This window comes from Hypanus sabinus, chromosome 1 (genome assembly GCF_030144855.1).
Source record: "Hypanus sabinus isolate sHypSab1 chromosome 1, sHypSab1.hap1, whole genome shotgun sequence".
Lineage (NCBI taxonomy): Eukaryota > Metazoa > Chordata > Chondrichthyes > Myliobatiformes > Dasyatidae > Hypanus > Hypanus sabinus.
In genome coordinates this window covers 127,722,045-127,748,319 of record NC_082706.1, presented here as the reverse complement: position 1 = coordinate 127,748,319, position 26,275 = coordinate 127,722,045, and the positions used below count along the sequence as shown (strand labels likewise).

The 26,275-nt window shown below is 41.3% G+C and overlaps 1 protein-coding gene across 10 annotated transcripts in view; it reads right to left on the bottom strand.

The window, feature by feature from the left end:
* The window catches only part of LOC132397357 (receptor-type tyrosine-protein phosphatase mu-like), a 981,490-nt gene that overhangs the window by 245,005 nt on the left and 710,210 nt on the right, over positions 1 to 26,275 (bottom strand). For all 10 annotated transcript variants that reach the window (XM_059976027.1, XM_059976037.1, XM_059976052.1 and 7 more), the window contains 2 exons: positions 17,720 to 17,993; positions 2,302 to 2,338 (listed from right to left, as the gene is read on the bottom strand). In XM_059976027.1, the coding sequence (XP_059832010.1) occupies positions 2,302 to 2,338; positions 17,720 to 17,993 (311 nt within the window). The remainder of the gene's footprint in view (positions 1 to 2,301; positions 2,339 to 17,719; positions 17,994 to 26,275) is intronic.

Here is a 26,275-nt window from a genome sequence, read left to right as displayed (position 1 = left end):
CTCCTTAATCTATTTTCTCTTCAGCAGATCATTAAAATGCAGGATACCACAATGGTCTCTCTGTGAAGATCTTAGCTTGAGTCTATATCACTTAACAGGCCAAAGCATCCTGGAACCACAGACTGCAGGAAATAGTCTGACCCTCCCAATGTGGGACATCCTGCCCAGTGAATTTCTGCTGACAATATGGGTGATTATATTATATATTAACCTATATCTCTTTAATCAATACATATACTGTGCGCTGATAAAGCAATTTATAGACATAGAGTTATATAGCACAGAAACAGGCCATTCAGCCCAACTTGTTATGCTGGCCAAATTTGGTATCTGAGCTCACATCCTTCTAAACCTTTCCAATGCATGTAGGTCTGCAATTGTAATTAAACATTATAATTCTACCTTCCTCTGGTAGCTCATCTCATATATCCTCCATCTTTTAGTGAAAAAGTTGTCCTTAGATTCCCTTTAAATCTGTCCCCTCTCATTTTAGACCCATGTCCTCTAGATTTGGACTCCACTACTCCATGAAAAGACTGTAATTGTATTTATGCCTCACATGAGTTAACATAGTTGCAGTTCATTTCCCTTAAACCAGCTCCTCAAAAGATCTCTCACTACTTCTCTGGAAGCTTCAACTCATTGCTTTTTTTTTGTTTGATGGCTGTTAATTTTACTCTATAAGTGGTAGTTCAAGGGGTAAGTTTTAGCGAACACGTGTGGCCATCTGTAGCAAACAGCTTCCTCCAAATAATGTCACTGACAGATTGATAGACTAGCCCGGAGACACACAGACATTACAAACTTAGAGGTTTAAAACATACTAAAATCTGAATTTGAACAATGCTGGACAAGAAACAAAATGCTTTGAAAACAATTTCGTTTTCCACCTGAGTTAACTATACCTTGAGGTAAAAGATGTCTGGCATTATCCAATGGTGTTACTCATTTCACAGAGCATATCAGCACTAAATAGGTTTGCTAATTGACCTGGTAGGATTGATAGCATTGTGCAAAGACTGAGAGTTTTGAAATGACACAGTGAAAACTTCCTTCATGGATACAGCAGTCAATCTAGTTTTACGGTATTGTCACATCAAGCCACTTAATTTTAACAAAATTCACACACACTTATGAAATGACTACTTTCAGTTTTTCTTATGCCTATCTGATCACAAACACTATTTGGAATGCTCTATGAAAAATCCATGCATATCAGCCTACTCTCCCTGAACATGCTAATGTTTGGAAAGATATACTTTCATAGGGATACCTGGCTTGAATTAAATCACCCAAATGACTGTTTATCTATGGAAAATTTCAATATCTCAATATCTGATTGGAAAAGTATGTTCATTCGCCTGTGGCTCTTTAAATGAAGTTAAGGCTTGAAGGAAAACCGTCACCTGCTCACTATCTGTGTAAATCACTGTTCAGATTGCAGGTGCATTATTTAATCATGGAATGCTGCACTGAAAGCTGATTTTCTTCAGGGTATATGCATACAGAAACCTTAGAGCGAATATAAATACTGACTAAGCTAAACGCATGCAATCTTTTGTAACTACCACTGCGGTCTACACTAGTGTGCTAAGACAAAATCACACATCCTGCACGTTTGGTATTACCCTAGCCTCTGCTTATGCCCACTACACTTAAAGGTGAACAAATATCATTGGTAAACTCAAAAGAGTTGGGGAAATGTTGTAACTAAGAATTGAATTTCAAAAGCCAAATTGAAGGATTCTGATTTTAATCCATTGCTGAATTCTGAAATGCAGGTCGTTCGACTTGAAAGTGGTCCTTTGAGAGTCAATAAAATCACGTTAAGTAAACACATATAAATAATGAAAGTAATAGAAGCAGAGAAAAAGTCTTCTTAGAATCCACTGGACCATTGATACTAGATTTACATTAAAATTTATTGAATTAGGGCAGATTTGCTGTTAAACTAGGAGATACTGTCACAAAATTAGTTTTTAGAAATATTTTCAGAAGCCGAAAAGTAATTTAAAATAAATAACATTTAAAATGGAATCTTTGTTGAAACATTAATAGGTGCTCTAATAAGTTGATGAAAGCAGAGAGATGCAGACTTTGATTACTGTAACAAATCAGTATCAAGAAATACAGAAGAATTTTAAAAAAGTTTTAAAGTATTAATGCAGTTATGCCTAAAGCAAATAGTTGGCATCAGAATTCTGGTTGTCTAAAATTTGACAGAGTTTGTATATATTTTTAGCCAGAAATAAATGGAAATTTCTGATAGCGTTATAAAAAGATGGGATAGTCAAGACATACCTTTTGTAGCGACCCTGACGCAGTCAATTTTGGTTTCCTGTTTCAAATAAAGAGGAAAGTTGTCATTTCTGCTCTTCAGCTAAAGTAAAGATAACTTCATGTCTATTTCTATTTACAGTCCATCGATACGATCGACTTAAAGGTAAAGCAACGTGTTTGGTCAATTATTAGCAAAAGCTCTCAGCAAATTCAGCATGTATCCCACTCTCTGACAATTGGAATGAAATGTACTTGGCATTTTAGATAAATACTTCAGTTAACATTTATCTGCACACTGGAAGAAATTAATTGGCAAAGGCAGCAAGCAGCATTCGCTTCAACAATACATTGACCTTGGGTGCTGCAGAAGAAGCTTCAATAACAGAACTGACATTTTTTTCAAGAAAAAAAATCAATTTTGTTTCAGGTTTTGGCATTGCTACTGCAATGCTAAAAGGAAGCCATTGCATTGCATGGTAAAAACACTGCCAAGTTATTATTCATGGGCAAAGTTTTTCAGCTTTTATAGAGCACTGAAGAAAGAGTTCATTCAGTCCATCATGATGATGCTCATCAAAAACTCAGCTCTTTGGGAAGTTCTCACCGTAAAGTAACGTAATTGGGAGAAACTTACATAATTCACAAACAGCGACATTGAAATGGGGTTTCATTTTAAGAGTCTGGTCTGACGTGATGACGTTATTATGTAAAGATTTTTAGCGCACTTTTGTGTTTAGGCTTTGGAGTTCAATAAAGTGAGATATGGGTTTCACAAAACATCAAACATCTCACCTTAGTCAGAGTTAATGGACCGCATGCTGTCTCTCCTGGGAAATCACCATCTTTCTTTTATTTCTAAAGAATTCTTCATGTGGCAAATGCCTGGTCAAGTTCGCATAGTCCTTGTTAATGTGCCCATGAGGACTATAGGGAGCTTACTGAAATGGCTGACAGTCCACACTGAGCAAGGCTGCGGTGCCTCATTCCTCCTCCTTTCCCTGCCTCAATAAGCCCAGTCAGCAAAGCCCCCAACATAAGGATGCCTGTGGCTGCTAAACAGATGATGCTGGGCCTGTGTTTTCACCATGCTCGCTTTGATACGAACACTAAGAAGTGCTAATCAACTTGCAGCTTTAACAGTGCCAGTGCATTGGGAAATCAGAGATCTGTGAACACTGAGCGTTACAGCTGCCATTGTTTATTGCGGACACCCTTTCAGGGAGACTTTTCTTGCGTGACATGGTGCTCAGGTGAGTGCGCTGGCAGCATCGTCTATTGATGAGAAAGTAAAGAATGACAAAACTGCAGCAGAATCCAGATTTAAGGGACACAGTGACTGACACTCTGCTTCAGTGAGTGACGTTACACATAGGACTCCGTCCTGGCTGAAGCCCGCAGACCATATGATATAGGAGCAGAATCATTGGCCCATTGAGTCTGCTCTGCCATTTCATCATGGCTGATCCATTTTCCCTCTCAGCCCCAATCTCCTGCCTTCTCCCTGTATTCCTTCATGCCCTGACCAGTCAAGAATCTATCAAACTCTGCCTTAAATATACATAAAGACTTGGCCTCCACAGCTGCTTGTGGCAATGAATTCTACAGATTCAAATTCTCTTGCTAAAGAAATTCCTCCTAATTTCCATACTAAAAGGACACCCCTCTATTCTGAGGCTGTGTTCACTGATCTTAGACTCTCCCACCATGGGAAACCTTTCCACATCCACTCTATCAAGGCCTTTCACCATTTGATAGGTTTCACAGCATTGTGGGTCGAAGGGCCTGTACTGTGCTGTACTATTCTACATTCTATGTTCTATGTTCAATCAGGTCATCCCACATTCTTCTGAATTGAAGTGAATGCAAGCCCAGAGCCAAATGCATTTCATATGACAAGCCATTCAATCCTGCAATCATTTTTGTGAACCTCCTTTGAACCCTCTCCAGTTTCAGCACATCTTTTCTAAGATAAGGGGCCCAAAACTGCTCACAATACTCCAAGTGAGGCCTCACTGGGGCTTTATAAAGACTCAACATTACATCCTTGTTATTATACTGTAGTCCCTTGAAATGAATGCTAGTATTGCATTTGCCTTCCTCACCACAGACTCAACTTACAAGTTAACCTTTAGGGAATCCTGCTCAAGGACTCCCAACTCCCTTGTGCTCAATATTTGGTATTTTCTCTCCATTTAGAAATCGTCAACCATTTCATTCTTCTACCAAAGTGCATTACCATACACTTTCTGACACTTTCAGCTATTGCTGCTCTGCATTATCCCTGCCAGTGTTGTTTTCCAATCAATTCTGGCCAGCTCCTCTCTCATGCTTCTGTAATTCCCTTTACTCCATTGTAAAACTGATACATCTGACTTTAGCTTCTCCATCTCAAATTTCAGGGTGAATTTGATCATATTGTGATCATTGCCCATAAGGGTTTTTTCACCTATCGTATTACCCTATCCAGTATAGCTGATCCTCTGGTGGATTCAGTCACAAGCTGCTATAAAAAGACATCTCATAGGCATTCTAGAGATTCCCCGACTTGGAATCCAGGAACAACCTGATTTTCCCAATCTACCTGCATATTGAAATCTCCCTTGACTACTGTAACATTGCCCTTTTGGCATGCATTTTCTATCTCCTGTTGTAATTTGTAGACCACTTCCTTACTATTGTTTGGGGGTCTGTATATCATTCCTTAGCTCTATCCACAATGATTCAACACCTTCTGTCTCTATGTCACCTCTTTCTAATGATTTGATTTCATTTTTTACCAACAGAGCAATGCCACCCCCTCTGCCTTCCTACCTGTCCTTTTGATACAATGTGTATCCTTGGACATTATGCTCTCAGCTATAATCTTCTTTCAGCCATGATTCAGCGATGCCTACAACATCATACCTGCCAATCTGTATCTGTGCTACAAGTTCATCTTCCTTATTCCTTATCCTCTGTGCATTCAATTATAACATCTTTATTCCTGTATTTGCCCTTTTCGGTTTTGTCCACCTTTTACATTGTAACTCATCCTGCTGACTATAACTTTGCCTCTCCTTGCTCGGAGTCTCACTACAAATTGCCTCTGTTTGTAAGCCAGCTTCCTTATTTTCAGGGCTATCACTCCTGTTCACACCCCCTGCCAAATTAGTTTAAACCCACCTGAATGACCCTAGCCCCTGCCCATAAGGAGATTACACCCCCTCAAGTTCAGGTGTGATCTGTCCCTTTTGTACAAGTTGTACCATTTTCAGAAGAGATCCCAAAGATCCATAAACGTGAACACCTGCCCCCAGCACCAGTTCCTCAGCCACACATTCACCCGCCAAATCACCCTACTCTTACCATTACTGGCACATGCCACAGGAAACAATCCAGAGATTACTACCCTGGAAGTCCTAATTCTCAACTTTCTACCTAGCTCCTTAAAATCTCTCTTCAAGACCTCCTCACCTTGTCTACCTATGTCATTGGTGCTAATATGTCCAAGACCTCTGGCTACTCACACCCACCCTCGAGAATGCCATGGACCTGATCTGAGACATCCCCGATCCTGGCACCTCGTGGGGCAACATACCATCCAGATGTCTCTGTCATGCCACAGAACCGCGTCTCTGTTCCTCTGACTAAGGAATTTCCTATCAACAATGCAGTCCTCTTTACCTCTCTGCTCTTCTGAGCCACAGCACCAGATTCAGTCCCAGAGACCCAATCACTGGCTCCCCCAGTAGGTCGCACCCCCCCCCAAAAGTATCTAAACTTCTATAATTATTTTTGCAGGAAACAGCCACAGGTGTACTCAGCACTGGCTGTGCATTTCCCCTCCTTCCTCCAACAGTCACCAGTTACCCAGTCTCCTGTAATCTAGGGGAGGCTACCTCCCTATACCTCCTGTCTATCATCTCCTCATTCTCCCTTATGAGTCGAAGGTCATCGAGCTGCAGCCCCAGTTCCTGGATATGTTCTCTCAGGAGCTGAAACATCTGGTGTGGATGTGTTCACCCGGGAGACTGCAGACCACCCAGACATCCAACAGAGTACAAAACACTGCCCCTGGGGCCATTCTCACTAAACTACTATGCCCAAACAGGTGAAGAATAAACAAATAAGAGCAGAGAGAGAGAGGAACTTATAAGATACTTCACCTTACCCAGGCCTGATCTTGCCTAAGCCTGATGAGCCAAAGCCACTATAAAGACTGGCACACTCACAAGATTGGCTGCTCCAATTGCATCTGCATAACTTGCCTTCCTCCTTTTCTAATAAATCCCTCTTGCTGGTTGGTCACTGATGAACTCCGAGAAAAATGCCACAGAAGTCTGCCTTTAAAATCTTGATCACTGTCCTGATTAAAAGGTAGCTCTAAAGTGGTTACCCCCTGCTTGGTGCAGATTTCCTGTGTATCCAAGGACTGCTAGTCGATCTTAAGAAGTGCCAGCTTGTGTACGTCAATCACTTTGAGATGTTAACCTACTTCCCCAGTAAGTTCCACACAACGACTCTGTCAAGCACATGCCCCACCACATGTGAGTTTACTTGACTGCTGGGCAAATTCCCAGACCTCACCAAGCCCACGTTCTCCACTACAGTCATAAAACATGGGGTCGAGCAACACATTCCCTCAAATGGCCCACCAGTCCATGCCCACGTGTGTAGACTGGATCTAGAAAATCTGGCAATGACAAAGGCTGAATTTGTCAACGTGGAAAGATACGGCATTGTATGCCAGATGAATAGCCTCTGGGTTTCATCCTCCATCAGCCCCTAAGTCCAGTGGTGGTTTCCACTCACACAGTGATTACTGTTGCCCCAACGAGGCCACCACCCCCAATTGTTACCCGGTCCCACACATCCAAGACTTTTTGGCAGGTTTAGCCAGAAAGCTAAATTTTCCAGAGTTGATCTACTTAGGGGCTACCATCAGGTGCCTGTATGCTCGGACAACATTCCCAAAACGGCTGTGATAACCCCGCTTGGCACCTTTGAGCTTCCGCGCATGCCGTTTGGGCTGAAAAATGCAGCAGACTTAACAGCAGCTCATGGACTCAGTAGTAAAAGATTTAAGATTTTCTTTTTGTTTACCTGGATGATATACTTGTTGGCAGTGTATCCAAATCTGAACACGTATCTCATCTCTGCACACTTTTCGACTACCTTAGCCAAAATGGGTTGACTATTAACCCGACTAAATGCCACTTTGGGTTGTCAACCACTGACTTTCTTGGTCATCGCATCTCTGCAGAAGGTGCAAAACCTATCCCATGAAAAGTAGCCGTTTTGATGGATGTCCCACTGCCCCGCACTAAGGGAGATTTCAGGTATGGTAAATTTCATTCTGCGTGCTGCTGAATTTATGCTCCCCCTGTAGAGTGTGCTTAAAGGCAAAACCCCTAATCAAGTGCTTAACCGGTCAGTGGACACGACCGGGGCATTTGATGACACCACACAAGCTCTATCTAACACGACCATTTTGGCACACCCACTCCACAATGCATTTATTGCCATTAATACTGATGCTTCAGCCTTTGCAGTAGGTGCTGTGCACGAACAACTGGTCAGAAGCATGTGGCAGCCACTCGCTTCCTTAGCCAGCAGTTCTGTCCCCCTGAAAGGAAGTATAGCAAGTTTGTCCGGGAACTTTTCAGTTTCTATCTGGCTGCCCGCCATTTTCGTTTTCTTCTAGAGGGTCACCATTTTACAGAGTTCATTGACCACAATAGGCACTTGGTCTGCACAGCAACAATACCACCTGGCCTTCATATCCAGAGTTCACAACCGATATACTACATATCAAAGGGAAAATAATGCTGTAGCCAGTCGTTGAGGCTGCTCTCATTGGAGTTGACAATGCTGGCATAGCAGCTGACCAGGTTACTGACCCAGAGGTCCAGACTTACAGAATAGCAGTCTGTGGTTGGCTGACATTCAGTTGGGTGAAGCTGGCCTTCTCTCTTCTGTGCAATTTCTCAACCAGTCAAGACTGTTTTCAACTCCATACATGGCCAGAAGGCTTTTCTGAAACTGGTTGCACTAAAGTTTGTTTGGCCTGGTCTCAAAGAGGATGTGCGTGATTTGACTGCAACTTGCGGGGAGTGTCAGTGGGCAAAAATCAACAGTCATGTTTTGGCACCACTCCCTGAATGACAGTTTGACCATGTCAGTGGGCTCTTGCCCCCCCTCCCACAGTTTCATCCACCTTCTTACTGTGGCGCACCATACAACGAGGTGGCCAGAGGTCGTTCCTCTAGCATCGATGATGGCCGCAGACACGGCTTGGGCGTTCATCAGCATCTGGGTTTCTCGTTTTGGCATTCCATCTGATACTTTCTCTGACCACTGTCCCCAATTCATTTCAGATCCCTGGGCTGCGACGGCCCAGAACCTTGGCATTAGGCTAAATCACACCACTGTGTATTGCCTGCAGTCCAGTGGCCCATGCAAGTGGTTTCATTGCTCTGACCGAAAAGTGTTGGCATGATCATCTCTATGGGTTCTGCTGGGCTCAGAACTACTCCAAAAAGGACCTGCAGTCATCTGTGGCAGAGTAGGTACATGGGCAGATACTATGAGTGCCAGCTGACCTCATTCCTGTCACCACAACCACTTGGTCGGCCTCTCAGCAGCATTCCACTCTCCTCAGTAAATTCAATTCCTCTGCACTCACATCATGGCGTAAAGCACTCCTGGGTTCCTGCTGATCTACATTCTGCCTCATTTGTTTTCAGCCACCATGATGCTCACACATCCCCTTCAGCCCCCGTATGATCACCCATTCCACATTTTGGAATGGGGAAAAAGACTTTTATAATAGATAATAGGGGCAAACCTGATCGTATCTTGGTAGGTCGCCTTAAACCAGCCCACCAAGATTGGGAGTATCCCGCTGCCATGCCCCTGGCATCACAACATGACCATGAGCATGTCAACGCACCTCTGGATGAGCCAGAGGCCTCGGCTGTTCCTGCACCCGTGGAACCCTGGACCAGTGCCGGTGGCTGGTCTGAACTCCAGACAGGCTCACAGTGCTGGTTTTAGTGGCTTCTGGAGCTGGGGGCTCTGTGGAGCAGCGTAATTGGGAGAAATGTATATAATTCACAAGAGGCTGGTCTGATGTGATGACATGATGTTATTATGTAAAGATGTTTAGCACTCTTTTGTGTTTAGGTTTTGTAGTTCAATAAAATGTGTTATGGGTTTGGTGAAACATAAACGCCCCATTTTGTTTATCTGCGAAAATCTACATCACTGCCCCACTCTCTGCCTATATCTATGAAGGTAATGTGGCATCTGCTTATTTAAATCTGGTAAATTTGCTGGCTGTGTAAAGCAAAGCTCCACTCCTGTTTGGCTGAAAACAATCCTTAACTCTCCCCTAATTCCATTAACTTAAATCCATCTCAGTCTTTCTGCTAAATGGAAAAGATCCTTCTTGTTTACTTGTAAAGTATTATGACAAATATCAGCTATTATGTGGTAAATAAGAGAAAGGATGTCAATTTAGATTGGTGGTGTTTTGGATAGTGTACAAGATAGGTAAAGAATACAACAAGATATAGATCAATTGCAAATATGGGTGGATAAATGAAAGATGGAGATTAACCCAGCAAAATGTGAAATGTTGCACTTTGATAGGTCAAATACAAAGAGACAATACAGTGTTAAGGACAAGATCCTAACAGTATTCATAAGCAGAAGGATCTTGGAGTCCAAGTTCATAGCTCCTTGAAAGTGGCTACACAGGCTGATAGGGTGGTTAAGAAGTCACATGGCATGCTTGCCTTTATTAGTCGAGGGATTGAGTTCAAAAGTCAGGAAGTTATGTTGTAGCTCTAGTTCGGCCTCATCTGTAGGAATGCGAACAGTTTCGGTCACCCCATTATAGGAGGGATACTGAGCCTTTAGAGTGGGTGCAAGGAGCTGCCTGCATTAGAGGACGTGTGCCATAATAAGAGGTTAGACAAACTTGGGCTGTTTTCTCTGGTGTGGTGGAGGATGAGGGGAGATCTGATAGCAGCTTCTAAGGTTATGAGAGGCATGGATGTAGTAGATAGACAATATATTCTTCCAAGGGTTGAAATATCTAATATTTAAGCATTTAAGCATGCATTTAAGGTGAGAGATTTAATTTCAAAGGAGAAGTGAGGGGCAGGATTTTCTTCCCAGAGAGAGTGGCGGGCAGCTGGAATGCACTGTCTGGTGTGGTGGTAGAGGCAGGAACTTTCTGTACACATTTAGATAGAGACCCGAATGCGAGGAAAATGGAGGGATATGGATATTGTGTAGGCAGAAGTGATTAGTTTAGCTAGCCATTTGATAACTAATTTAATGGGATTGGCTCAACATTGTGGGCCGAATGGCTTGTACCTGGGATGTTCTTTGTTCTATGTTCTATTTTCTAACAAACAGGCACCAGCTTGTTGTTTGAGCTATCTTTTTGAATATATGTTCAGTGAAATTTCAATTTGAAGAAAATAAATGTTCAGAATTGCTTAACCTATGCCCATAACAATAAAAGGAACTAATAAAGGCCATTCAACCTATCACATTTAATCTCTCCAAGTACGTTGCATCATAAGATCTAGCTGAACCCCTTTACTCACAGAGAAGATGATGCAAATTTTCCCCCTGGGATTTTAATCCTGCTCTCATGTGATAGGTCACTAATGTCTGGTGCAAATATATACTGTAGACCAGCTTTGCTGAGAAACATATTGTAATTGTCCAAACCATTTGAAGATCATATTATATAATGTAACTTTCAATTCAGCATCATTCAATGAATTATATGTACTTGGGTTAAAGTTCCATTCCGACAGTGACTTCCTCAATCAGTATATGTGCTCGAGTGAATCTGCAGATGCTGGAAATAAATAAAAACACAAAATACTGGCAGAACTCAGCAGGCCAGACAGCATCTATGGGAGGAGGAAGTGACAATGTTTTGGGCTGAAACCCTTCATCAGGAGTGAAGTAATGTGGGATGGTGGAGAGGGGATAAGAAGTGGGGGGAGGGATGAAGTAGAGAGCTGGGAAGTGATAGGCTGGAGGGAAATGGGTTGGGGGAAGGTGGAGAATTATGGGAAATAAAAGAGAAAGAAAGGTAGAGATTGTAGTGAGGGAGGAAAAGAGAGAGAAAGAGAACCAGACTAAAATAATAGATAGGGATGGGGGTAAGGGGGGGGCAGGGGTTTCAACTGAGGTCTGTGAGTTGGATGTTCATGCCGGCAGGTAGGAGGCTACCTCAGCGGGAGATAAGGTATTGCTCCATCGACCTGCGTGTGGCCTCATCTTGACGGTACAGGAGGCCATGGACAGACATGTCGGAGTGGGAGTGGTCTGTGGAAATGAAGTGTGTGGCCACAGGGAGATCACACCATTACTGGAGGACTGAGCGCCGGTGTTCGGAGAAACGGTCTCCCAGTCTCCCAGTTTTATACATTGGGGAGACCCTCCGCATATCCGACGTATAATCCTCTGTAAATTCCACCACCTCCTACGTGATCCCACCACCAGCCACATCTTCCCCTCCCCCCAACTCTCGACTTTCCACAGGGATCGCTCCCTACGCGACTCCTTTGTCCATTCATCCCCCCCATCCCTCCCCACCGACCTCCCTCCAGGCACTCATCCCTGAAAATGGAAGAAGTGCTACACCTGCCCCCACACTTCTTCCCTCACCACCATCCCAGGCCCCAGACAGTCCTTTCAGGTGAGGCACCCCTTCACCTGCAAGTCAACTGGGGTGATATACTGTATCCAGTGCTCCCGATGTGGCCATTTATACATTGGGGAGACCCACCGCAGACTGGGAGACCGTTTCACCAAACACCGGCGCTCAGTCCTCCAGCAGTGGTGGGATCTCCCTGTGGCCACACACTTTAATTCCACAGACCACTCCCACTCCAACATGTCTGTCCATGGCCTCCTCTACCGTCAAGATGAGGCCACACGCAGGTCGATGGAGCAATACCTTATCTCCCGCCTAGGTAGCCTCCTACCTGCCGGCATGAGCATCCAACTCACAGACCTCTGTTGATACCCCTGCCCCCCCCCCCTTTACCCCCAACCCTATTATTTTAGTCTGGTTCTCTTTCTCTCTTTTTTCCCCCCTTCACTACAATCTCCCCCCAGCCCTACCTTTCTTTCTCTTTTATTTCCCATAATTCTCTACCTTCCCCCAGTCCATCTCTCTCCAGCCTATCACTTCCCAGCTCTCTACTTCATCCCAACCCCACATTTCTTATCCCCTCTACACCATCCCACATTACTTCACTCCTGATGAAGGGTTTTGGCCCAAAACGTCGTCACTACCTCCTCCCATAGATGCTGTCTGGCCTGCTGAGTTCTGCCAGCATTTTGTGTTTTTACTTCAGTAAATGCGCTGCTGTGCTGAAGCTCTGCTGCAGAAAGGCTTCACAGAATAAAGGTAGCTGTGTGTAAAGGCCTTGTAGATTTAATTTACAAATTCTCATTCTGGATATTGATAAAGCTCTAGATAAAGAATGATGTTGGAACTCATTATGCCCTCAACTTACAAAGGCTTCTGAGAATTGGAGTGGTTTATATCAACTAGAGAGATCAGTGGAGAAATGGTACAAAACATATTGTTCAAAAACCAAGCCATTAGCATTTGTGCAGAGAATAAGACAAGTCATTTTGTGGTTTGAGACCTCCCAAATGGCTGAATAAGGGTCAGTGCTGAATGCTACAGAGGGCCCAGCCAATAAAGCCCCGATCATGCACTGTAGCTGGTCACAGCTGGAGTTAAAGCTTCAAGGCAAAAAGAGGTTCAGGATGTACCTGTGGACCGAATAAGAAATACTTGTCAAAGTGACCTCCTAATTTACATCTGCTTCCGCAGCATACAGACTATGATAACATCAGACAGCTGGACAAAGAAGAGAATCCAATTCGTCAGTGGCTATCAGGTTTTTAGATAGTGAGTCAAGGACTTTATGCTGTGCAGCTTCTGGATAAGCTCATATCCTTCATCCCAAATCTTCCCACATAAATGGATATGAGAGTCCCCATCTGGTAAACGCAGCATGAATACAGCTAGCACCAGTTGCCATAAATCATGCGACTGAACGGTGGGCACAGAGTTCAATGTAATAAATTGAAGGCACGTATAAATTGAAAGACTTGCATTTATATACCTTTCGGCAAAGAACATTAAAGCATTTTACAATCAGTGAATGAATTTCAGCAAGTCTTGAAGTACAAAAAAAAACTCATTAGAAAAATGCAATTGTAAAAGTGAATTAATATCCTTCAAAAATTGTTTCCTAAACATTAACATTCAATGCAATTTATCTAGAAATGTATCAAAATGAACAGTATTTTCTTTCAATGTCTCTGCAGATCTGAGGAATACTAATAGGTAATTGCTTTTAAGTTTAAACTACTTTTCCAGAAATACTTACCCTTTATATTCGGAGACTAAAAGGGAGATGAAAATAAATATACTCTTAATCTGTTAAAAAACAGACATGCTTCAGAGATTTTTAATTAGTCTATCTTTAAGAATTGTTTTCCCTCTGCTTTGGAAAGTGTGTTAATTCTTTTCATGCCTCACATACATCCTCCTTTTCATCAAACCTTAACCTAATCAAGGAAAAATTGAATGGACTAAGCATCCTAGTTCCAACAGAATGCCATTGAAGTTGATGCAGCTGATAAAAAAAAGATGTGTGGCTCTCACAATAGCTTGGTGACCACAGATGAAATTCTAAACAAGCAGTCAAACTCATGTGTATTGCTGCTCACTTTCAAGGACTCTTTATCTCATGTTCTCAATTATTTATTGCTTATTTAATTTTTATCATTATTTTGTTTGTTTTTTTCTTTTCATATTTGCACAGCTTGTTGTCTTTTTCACATTGATTGTTTGCCTGTCCTCTTGTGTGAGATTTTTCATTGATCCTATTGTGTTTCTTTGTATTTACTGTAAATGCCTACGAGTAGGTGAATCTCAGGGAAGTATATGGTAACGTCTATATACTTTGATAATAAAGTTTCTTTGAACTTTGTCCACATTAAAGGCTTTGATGAGGTTGATAAAAATCCATGCATTATGGTCAGTATTGCTTCTTGCATCTTTCATGGAGTCTTCACATGATAAAGATCATGTCTCTCGGTGAAGACTCCGTCCATTGCATGAATAAGGAACTGATTCTTCACTCACTGGAAGATTTCAATTACGGGGGAATCTGACAATGTTAAGCAGTAGGGAGATCATCTACAGTTACCAAAGTCATTTCAAGGCTACTAATTATGGGAGATGTCTGAGCAATCTATAAGTAGGGTACACTTATTGGCTCCACAGGCTGAGAGTTTAGAGGTTACTTTGAAGCTCTATTCAATGAGAGCCACCTTTGGTGTTGAACTTCATTCAACAATGCCTATTTTGATGCTGATTCTTATGGGCCTGTTTGATTGAGATGATGAAGAGGATTAGGTGTCAGTTAGTCCAGCAGGCATAGGTACTTGTCATGGCATAAGTGATGTGGGAATCTTGCCAGGCTCTAAAACAGATGATGATAGAATCAAATTGGTATCTGTGCTTGGATTAATTTGTTTTCATGAGCTCTCTTGTTTGACTCCTTGATGAAACAAAGTTTTCATTACAAATAGGCCTTACTCCAAGCATTTTCTTCAGAAAAGGACCCCATTGTCATTAACAATCTCTACATTTGGGATGGTATTGAGAACTTCTAGGCCATGAACTGGGAGTAGTCAAAGGCACTGTGTAGATAGTGAAAGGATCACACCGCCTCATAATCTATCTTCTATGCTGGTCCACCTGCCACTTCCTGCCTAATCTGAGAAAGAATCAGTGCTTTTTAACTTGGCTTCATTTGCCAACTCAAAACCCAGAAGAGCAAACTGGAAGAAAGTCAACCTTGAACCAAAAGGAGTGTCTAAGAATGTGAACAAAACTGTTACGTGCTTTTCCGTGGCTATTGCTACAACTGAGATTGACACAAGTGCCTTTTAGAAGTCATTGACCAAAGATGCTGACAACCTGAAATTACTCATAGATAACAATGGCTACATATTATGACAGAGACAGGCAGAAGGCAGATAATTGGGTAATTCACTAGTCAATCTAGCTTCATGGCCACCCAGACACTCCATTGTTTGAGGAAAATCGTTACTGAGCACTTCCCATTTTCCCCACTATTTTCTCAGCAAATTATGAAATATGTGTGAATAATATCTATTATTTGAAACAACTGAGGTGAAGATCTATGAAGGGAAATGGAAGTGGACATTTTACCCTGTGGTCTATCTTTGGACCAGCCTACCCAGAAGTCCTTGTTGAATGCTTCACTGAAGTCCATATAGACAACATCCACTGCTGTGCCCTCATCAGCAGCTTTATCACATCATCAAATAACTTAGTCGTCTGTATACCTGACTTCTCCTGCCTAGAGCCATACTGACTAATTCTAGAAAATACATGCTTTTCCATATGTGATAAATCCCATCCTTTAGAATCTTCTCCAATAATTTCCCTACCACTGATATAAAACTCATTAACCTATACGTTGTTTGATTTTCACTATTGTCCAGCATTGGCTATTCTCCAATCATCTGGGAACTCACCTGCAGCTAAAGAGGGCACAAAGATCTTTGTCAAGGTCCCAGCAATTTCCTCTCCTGTCTCCCTCAACAACATGGGATAAATTCAATCAGGCCCTGGGGATTTATCCATTTTATTGTTCCTCAAGACACCCAACACTAGCTTCTTCTTGATATTTGCAATCCCTCGAATGTAACCATACCCCTCCCTGATCTCACTGTCCTTAATGTCTGTGATCTCCCTGGAACGTCAACATACCCCTCCCTGATCTCACAGTCCTTAATGTCTGTGATCTCCCTGGAACGTCAACATACCCCTCCCTGATCTCACTGTCCTTAATGTCTGTGATCTCCCTGGAACGTCAACATACCCCTCCCTGATCTCACTGTCCTTAATGTCCATTGCATTGGTTGCTTCCAATGGTAGGTACTCATTAAGTTCCTTTCCACCTTCACTGAATCCAGTCAGCTTCCTTTACCCTTTAGTGCTTTATCCTTATTGTGGTTATCCTCTTATTTTTAGGTTATCCTCTTATTTTTAATATATGTATAACATACCTCAGCAATCCCCTTAATTGTTCAAGGATATTATATAGTATCTTTTACTCCCAATTTCCTGTAGAGAACATAAAATATAGTCTTATACAACACAGGAACAGGCTCTTTCCTTTGGCCCACAATGTCATGGATATGGAAGTGTTGTGTAACATTCAAATGGACAACTAAACTAATCTCCTCTGCTTACACAATATCCATATCCTCCATTTTTCTCACATTTATGTTCCTATCCAAATGTCTCTGAAAAGGCTCTAATGTATCTGTCTCTACCACCATCCCAGACAGAGCATTCCATGGCACTCACCACTCCCACATCTCCTTTGAAACTACCCCCTCTTGCCTTAAATACGTGCCCTCTGGTTTTAGGTATTTCAATCCTGGGTGAAAGATACTGTCTGTCTACTCTATCTATACCTCTCATAATCTTATATACCTTCATCGGATTTCTCCTCAGCCTTCGATGCTCCAAAGAAAACAACACATGTCCTCTAATCAAGGCAAAGTTTTATTTGTAAACCTATTGAGCAAGAACTATTATGTTCTTTCCTTCTTCCTTCATATTCCTCAAAGACCCTGTCCAATTCTGGCTTCCTAAATTTTATATATTTCTTTTCATTTTTTGATGAAGTTTTTAACAACTTAGGTCCAAGGTGCTTGAAACATGCCATTCTTGTCCTCTTTCATCACAGGAACATTTTCGTCCTTAATTCGGACCCCATGTCAGATGTGGACTTACCCAATAGCTGCTGCTCCCTAAATTGCCTTTTCAGCTCAAGCTTAATATTGCTGTAATTATACTTCCCCAATTTAACACTTTTCAGTCTTCAGGTTCAGTCTTAGCCTTATTCCTGACTATTTAAAAACATATGGAGTACCAACTGTCACTGTCCCCAACATGCTCCCTCACTGAAACTCTGATGAACTGGACAGGCTCATTTCCCAGTATGAAGAACAGTATGGACTCTTCCCTAGTTTCTTGAGGAAATTGTCATAGTTCACTTAGAATTAGTTTTGAATTGCCTAAAGAATAGATAGGAGTTAATTCGTGGAACAGGCTAACCAATACATTAGTGTTTGGACCACACCTTTGAACATCAGCCTCAAAAATTCTTTAACTGGCTGTCCAAAAAGTACTTATTAAATTGGCCAAGCTGACGCACAACAGAGTATGAATAATCAATACTAAGATATATTTCCAATTTTACCTGAAAGAAAGGGCAAACATTAAGTAGATATGAATAAGGGCCTCTGTGAGTATTTTATTCGTATCATAAGTGTTGTGGGTGTGGACACTTACCCCATTGGCTTTGCTCACTGCTTGAAAGTAAATGCTATAACTCTTGTGCGGAAGAAGTGGAGCGTTCCAGTAGCCACCGTATGTCTTGTTATCTCCGATGGTAAATGGCTGGGCCACTTTGAGGGCTGCCGGTGGAAATTCAGCAGCAAAATAATGAGGAGAGTCTGAAATTGAGATGTTCTGGTAGGTGATGGGAATAAAGTAGCAGTCCGGAGCATTTATGTCCTTCTTTGCCCTGTGTGGGCGCTCTTCTTCCACAATGACCTGGTAGACACTGAAAAATGAACAGGAGGAAACTTGAACCAGGGCACTTCCAGTTAACTTAAACATCTTCACAGTTCTTCCTGAAGAGAACAACTTCTTCATTGTAGACACAAGAAAATGCAGTCATTAAAATCTGGAACAACAAATATTCTGCACCTACACATAAGGAGCAATAAGCAATCTGCTGGTGGAACTCAGTGGGTTGAGCAGCATCTATGTAGGGAGAAGAATTGTAAGTTGCAACTTGAAACCCTGCATCAGGAAGGATTCACCCACTGAGTTCCTCCAGTAGATTACTGCTCTTTATATGTGGATGCAATCTTGTCATCCATTTCAAATTTGAATGATGTTTTGTGATTTTAGCCATTTCTTTCAGGAAAAAGACTTTGGTTCAATTTACATTAAAATGTTTTCTTTGGATTAAATCTAGCGCTCAAGCCATTAAGCTTATCAGAGAAAACAGAAAACAGATAAACTGCAAATTTATTAACAGCTAAATGGTTCAGTTTGCAGTATGTTGCTATTCAACATTGTTTCAAATTATGGTATTAATAGTTAGACTCTACTCCCTCCAGAGGGCTACAAATGTTCATTTTGTGAGTATATTCAAGGTTATTTTTAGACACCAGTGTTTTCAAGGAATATTTCAATGAGGTGGTAAGTAGATTTGGGGAGAGGATCTTGATTAAGTTGATCATCAACAGTGAACTCTAGGCTTAAGAAGATGACTGGCTTAACCCTTCTTCTATCCCTTATATTATTAGCACATTCATGGTGGTTCCACTTATTCTGAGAATAGCAAATATCTGAGCTGGGAATTTCTGGGTCATTGAAATTTCAGATGTCTTAAAGATTCTAAATTTTTTCCTGAAATCTTTTAAGGTAAAGCATAACTTAGATAAAAGCCTTTAAAACTATCAGAGAAATCAGTGCAAGAAGTCAATGCCAATGAAAGCACATAATGTAGATCATCGATCTTATTTAAGCCTCTCATTAGCTTACTGATGTTATGAAGATTAAAGATCGAAGCCATCAAACCTTAATTTATGCCCATTAAACAAAGCACATCCAAAAAAACACATATAATTGTGGAAACTTTTCTCTTTTAAATAATACAGATTCTGAAGCTATTAAAAACATTCAAAGACATAGGAAATGAATCTTCTATCAAAAGTGAAATGTGCTTGAATATTATGTGAGTACAAAGCCATGGAAAATAGGTCTGGGAAAGAACAAACAATGGCCTATCATCAAGTGAAGCTGGGGTTGATTAGATGACAAAAGTGATAAGGGTGCAAAAGGAAATGAAATGAAAATGGGACAGGTATAAAAGTTGAAGAACGGCCTTGAAGATGTGTAAATCATTTCAGAAAAATAGCAGAGGGTGTGAAGTGTTGAAATTAGAAGGGCATACAATAAAAGAACTGATGTCATGCCAAAAGTGATTCAAAAAGTTGTGTCTGTTCTGACCTTCGGTCTTACTCCACTTTGCTGCAAAATCCTTATAATTGTCATTCATTGTCACTGAGCCAATTTTCTAGATCTCTCTCCCTAACAATATTCTGGGTCAAGGACCACAGTGGTTGAAAAATTAAGTTTTCACCACCTTCTCAAAAACAATTAGGAATGTGTAATTAAGCACTGGCTCAACTTGCAAAGCCCACATCTCTAAAACATCATATGCTGCAGGGTTTGCAAGTCTAACGAGACACCTATCAGTGTACTTGTCTGTAATGCTTCACTCCTCATGAGCGCAATACCTTTCACACAGGGAAAATAGAGCTACACCTGTGTCAGTCCCCATAGCATCCAGCAACACTGTGATCTCCGTCTCGGAGGCCAATGTCTGAACATCCCACACAAAGTGTCAGGCCCCAATGGTGCACCTGGTAGGATACTGTAAACCTGTACCAACCAACTGGTGGGAGTGTTCAAGAACATCTTCAATTTCTCACGGCTACCATTGAGGATTTCTATCTTCTTCAGAAGGGCATCAATCATAATGGTGTTCAAGAAGAAGAGGGTAAGCTGCCTCAACAACTATTGCCAGTAACATTCAGATATACTGTGATGAAGAGCTATGAGAGGTTGGTCATGCCTGAGCAAGGACCTGGACCCTCTGAATTTTGCCTACTGCCACAACAGGTCTGTAGTGGGTATGATCTCACCGGCTCTCCACCGGGATTTGACAATCTGCTCAACAGCAGTATCCATATGAGGCTGCAGTTTACTGATTACCGCTCAGCTTGGAACACCATCATCCCCTCAGGATTAATAAACAAGCTTCATAACCTGAGCCTCTGCACCTCCCTCTAGAAAGTTGGACCAGGGATGCTGAATGGCAATTGTGAGGATTGTGCAGGAAAGTAGAGTAAGACCAAGTAGGTGGACAGACGTAACTCTTTGAATGGTGAAACATGTTTGGCATGGCATTGGTTCCAATCAGTACAGGCATACCTCACGGATGCATGCTCTGATCTGCCCGCACTCATGACTGTGTGGCTTGGCACAACTCAAATGGCACTTATAAATTTGCCAGTGGAACCACTGTTGCTGGCAGAGACTTATAGACGGCAATGAGGAGGCGCACAGGAGCAGAACAGGAGGCGAGACACGTGGTATCATTTAGGACTCAGTGGTTTTGAGAATAAATGTTACAATATATTGTCACTGCAAGAATATAACCACATTGGCTGGATTCATTCTTTTTATATCTTCCATGCAACATATCTGTGCAAACAATTGGTAAAAAAAAATCCTGAAATCCAGCATTCATTTGCTAATCCACAGGAAAACATTGTGACCCATGGAAAACAAAGCTCACAAAATGTGATCCAGAATTAATTAACCCAGGTAGCCCACCATATGGTGTGATTTTATTATACTGATGATCAGAACAGTTCACCCAGAAAATCTGCACTATATTATGGCCCAGAACTAGACTGTCCAGATTATTGTATTATGCTGCAGACCAGTACTGGGAGAAATAGCACTCTAAAATAAAACAGATCTTCGCAGGTTTACTGCATTGCACAGTCGATTGGAATTAATCCACCCCTATAAACTGCACTATCTGGTAGAGAAGAACTGCTCTACTCAGAGAAACTAAACTATGCTATAGAGTGGGAGAGCTCCATTCAGATATATGAACTAGAACAGATCTATCCAAATAAAGCTGATTATAGTGAAAACCGGGAGTGATCTAATATCATATAAAACAAAGCACACTGTTACAGAAAACTTCAGTCCTGACGAAGGGTCTCGGCCTGAAACGTTGACTGTTCATTTCCACGGATACTGCCCGACCTGCTGAGATCCTCCAGCGTGTTGTGCATGTTGCTTTTACCCCTCATCCATCTGCCTATCACCCCTCCTCACATGGATCTACCTAGCATTTGCCAGCTTTTGCTCCACCCTTACCCCACACCTTTTAAAGTGGCACCTGCTCATTCCATTGAGTCCATGCTGATCATCAACCACCCATTAAACCCAGCTACGATATTAATTCCTCAATGCCACCTCTTTGGTCAAGAAATCACAGCAGTGCCTCCACTTCCTGAGGAGATTGAGGCAAGTGAGGCTCCCCCTCCCCCGACTCTTTACAGGCGAACCATCGAGAGTGGCCTGACCAGCTGCATCACTGTCTGGTACAGGATTTGTAAGACATCAGACTGTAAATCCTTAGAAAGGATTGTGAGGACTGCTGAGAAGATCATTGGAGTCTCTCTGCCACCTATCAATGATATCTATCAAGAATGCTGCACATGCAAAGCCCTTAGCATTGTCAGTGATCCTTTCCATCCATCCAACAATCTCCTTAATCCCCTCCCATCAGGCAGGAGATACCATAGCATTAGGTCAAGGACTGTTAGGATGGGAAACAACTTCCTCCCCCAGGCTATAAGACTATTGAACTCCTTGCAATCACCCAGATCTCATCATGCATGAAGCACCAGTAGTGTTATACTAATTTGCTTTTTACCTTGTGAAATAAATGCACCTTATTATTCATTAATTTGCTAGTGGTAGTATTACTTTATGTGTTACGTGTGTAAGTGATATGTACTGTGTTGTGCATCTTGGTCCAGTGGAACGCTGTTTCATTTGGTGGTGAAGGTGTTGGACATGGGGTGTACAGTCGAATGACAATAAACTGCACTTGAACTTAAGTTCTACCAAAGGGTTTCAGCCTGAAATGTCGACTGTACTCTTTTCCAAGATGCTGCCTGGCCTGCTGAGTTCCTCCAGCATTTTGTGTGTGTTGCTTGGATTTAAAGTATCTGCAGATTTTCTCTTGTTTGTGACTGAGCTTGATTCTGCTTGATTGCCTTTTGATACTTAAAGAGTCCTGGTGGCCCATCCTTAGTAACGGATTCCAGCCCTTTCCTGGTGACAAAATATTAGGCCATAAAACCATTACGTGTACTATCTCTGCAGCTACATACTTTAAAATACTGTGATGTAAGCCGTCAGGTCGAGGAACTTGTCGGTTATTAACCTCTTCTCTTTACTTATTATTTTTCTCTGGTGATAAAGATTGTTTAAATTTTTCCCTTCCATAGCAATTTCATTAATTTATTATTATTAGATTGTTGTTAGTGATCATACTAATCCAAAATAATTATTTAGAATCGTAGCTTTGTTTCTATTTTCCGTTATTAGTTCCCCATTCTTGGTCTACCCTCTTTTGTGAGAAACCTGCTTTATTCTGATGAATGGCACCATACTGGAGACCCAAAAATCTATTTACTTTTAACACTTCAGACATCACAAAAATGGTTACTTGAAAAACGTTAGCAATGAAAATTAAAACAATTTTTTTCTAATGGGTATAATATATTCAAAACTAAAATGTGGGTTACAATCAGTGGAATAAGCAATTTCTTAATTTGTCAACAGTATCCCTCTCAGGCTTTCTTTTCATCAGTGTAGCTATTATGGAGAATGTCTTATATCCATCGTGATGGGCTGTGCCCAATGATGTCTAATTAACATTTCAAACAATTACTCATGTGCATTGCATGAGATATCTGGCAACAGACGTTTCTGATATTTTTCAGTGTGCAGCTGTCTAAAGAATTATTTGATGCATCCTTCAGACTTCCATCACCATTCAGAACACATAGCTAGTTATTTTTTGATAATTTCAGTGTGTGAAGGGCAAACTTCTCATTTTTCCTCTATGCTAAACTGAGAAAGTGAATTACAAAAAAGATAGTCACAAGAAAGACAGCAAATGTTGGAAATATGGAGGAAAACCCTTCATCAGGACGTTTGAGATGTCTGCATACAAGTTCTGACTTGCTCCACAGTCCAATCATTTGAAAAGCTTCAGCATTTGCTTTATTATACCTCTCCTGATGGCAGATTATTTGTTCATTGCGAACTCGTTTTCACTAGCTAGATTCCGGATTTATTTTAACAAGTGATAATCAATTAAGTGTCTACCTTGACTAACATTAAAGTTCTTCTCTCCTGCCTGCATTTTGTTCTCCTTCTGTGGACAAAATCCCTTAATTAAACAAGTGTTTAAATCCATTTACAGGTGATGTTAATAGTTGAACATTTCACACCATTTCTAATTGACTCAGAACAGGTGGCGATAAGCTATCTTCCTAAACTACTGTTATCCATGTAGCGAACTGCTGGAGGGAAGGGAATTTCAGGTCTTACATCCAGAGGCAATAACAGAACAACGATAAGAGAGGTTGATATGTGAGTCAGGGGGAACCATGTATGTCTTGCTTCCTTTTACACTGGTACTTGAAATTGTGGGATTGAGAGGTGCCATCCAAAGCATCAAACATTAATTCAGGAATATTTCAGCTGCAATTGTTTTTCATGGTTCACGTTCATAATTATCAGAATCTTTCTCTCAATATATTTGTAAAAGCTTTGTTAGATTTGAAATATTTTCAAACTTTTTAAGTGTTCTTTTTATCAGTTCAATAATTTTTTTGTCCTTTATCATTCTTCTAGTCAAGGAGATTTCCACTTCCCCTTGCATTTGTGCAAATTCTCTGCTGATATTATTTTATTGCCAAAGTTGTTCACTGTGGTCATTTAAATAGGCAAGTAGATCCTTAATGGGCAAGTTACAGTTCAATATAATAACAAAATCTTTGAATTTTCATTGTTTGCCAAACAATGAGGTCAAATCATTTTTCAATCCTTCATTTATGTCATTGACATTTAAAGTCTTGGGCTTGTGATGCTTCTTCTCAAATCTTCTATATAATTACTTTATGCTTTATTTACTCCACCCTCATGAATTCTGTCCTGAATACATTCAGAAACTTATTTATCTTTTCTACTTTCAATGTTATTTGTAAATTGATATGAAGATTAAAATGACTCATTCTAAGCTCAGCTTTGATCCCTGTAATTACGCATCTCTCATAATTATGCATTAATGAGCAGGCCTGAAGAAAGTTCCTCGAAGGATCTCAGCTCGAAATGATGACTGTTTATTCATTTCCATAGATGCTGCTTGACCTGCTGAGCTCCTCCAGCATTTTATGTGTGTTGCAACTGCAGACTTTCTCATGTTTATGAGATCCTAGGAATGCATTTCTGGTTGCTGAATGGATGTGCACATTGCCAGCACGCCTGGCACGCATTGTCCATTACCAGTTGACTGATGAACTGAATGCACTGCAAAACCTTTTCAGGAGCACAAGAGGCAAATAAAGCAAGAATTTGGACAATTTGGGTATTTACAGCAATGAAATATCATCATTACTGCTGCTAGTTTCTTTAATTGTTTATTTATTCAAACAAGTTTAAAAATGTGTGGCTGTTATCTGGATTCAACCTCATGGTTTTCATCAAAAACCCAGGTCATAAAGGAATACAGGATGGATCAGGCTCTTTCGCCCAACTCATTCATGTCCATTAAAGTGCCCACTTAGGTTGTCTCCATATATTGACCCAGTCATACAGTTAGACAGTCTTCTCTACTTTGATGTTCCATCACTCTGCAAAGGTGTAGGCTTTGTCCATCTACCCTTACTGAAAACAGCATCATCACTTCCCCCCAAGATTTTGCTGCGACTGTGGCAGTGATTCTGTCAAGAGCTCACAGGAAAATCCCCCCTACACAAATGTATCATTATTTGTTCCTTCTCATGGTATCTGACCCTAGAGTGTGGGAGATTTGTGAAATAAACCCAGGTCACCTAAACAAGATACCAATCCTTGTTTGGAAAGTTATGTTAAAGTGAAGAAGGTAAAGTCGATAAAACATGGTGCTAACACAATCTGCCGGCTTCTTGAATTTTAGTAGAAAGTGACCAACTCAGTGGTATTCTTTTTGTGCCATTTTTTGTTTTAAAGTTGGAAGTCCAGCATTTGTAGATTTTTTTTCTCTTGATATTTCTGGATCTTATTGGGCTAGATTGGAATTACTGTAGAAGCACTTTTTAGCTTCTCCTTGTGGTTTACCCTAGGCTCCAAACAGTGTGTATGCTCCTGCTGGTAGGCCCTATAATTGCTCATCATGTGCGGTGGAGCACTTAGTAAGTGGCAAGCAATGGCAGGTGGGAGAAACGAAGATCTCATCCATACTGCCCTCATGACCTTCTGGCAGCTTGTGCTGTGAAAGGTCTCTTACTCATCTCCAGTTGTCTTTGATATTAGAAGCATTTAGAAATATTCACAAAAAAATAAGCATTCATTGCAAATTATGTGTAAGTATCAACATCATTGAAATAAAGTTTAAAGTAAATGACACTTGCATTCACTTCGATTGAGCAAACCACAAAGCACTGGAGCAGGCCAGTGGGTTAGGCAGTGTCTATGTAAGGAAAAGGACAGTGAACCCTCCACAGATATTGCTGGATCTGTTGAGTACCTCCAGTGGTTTGTGTATTGCTCTGGATTCCAGTATCTGCAGTCTTTTGTGTTCTCTTCCTTCATGGCAGCTGGCAGCCCTACCTAAATACCAGCAACAAATACCAGCTACAAAGTGCATCCAGCACCTAAACCCAGGTGTAGTCTGGGAGGTGGTTCTCCATTTGAATGCTGATGTTCTCAAGCCTGGTAGTCTGAAACAGGCTGCTGCAGATCACAGCTGACCTCACTGGAACCCCTAGTTGTGATCAGTCAATTAAACACTTTTCATTCTAGGTGCCATCATCTCAGGTGTAAAAAAAGGATAAAATAGACTGATGCATACATCAGTGATGAGACAACATCAGTCCTGTTATAAATGTATGAGATTTTAAATGACGACCACTGAGCACAACAGCAAAACTGAATATGGGATTTCTCAAACTGTAGCAGACTAAACCC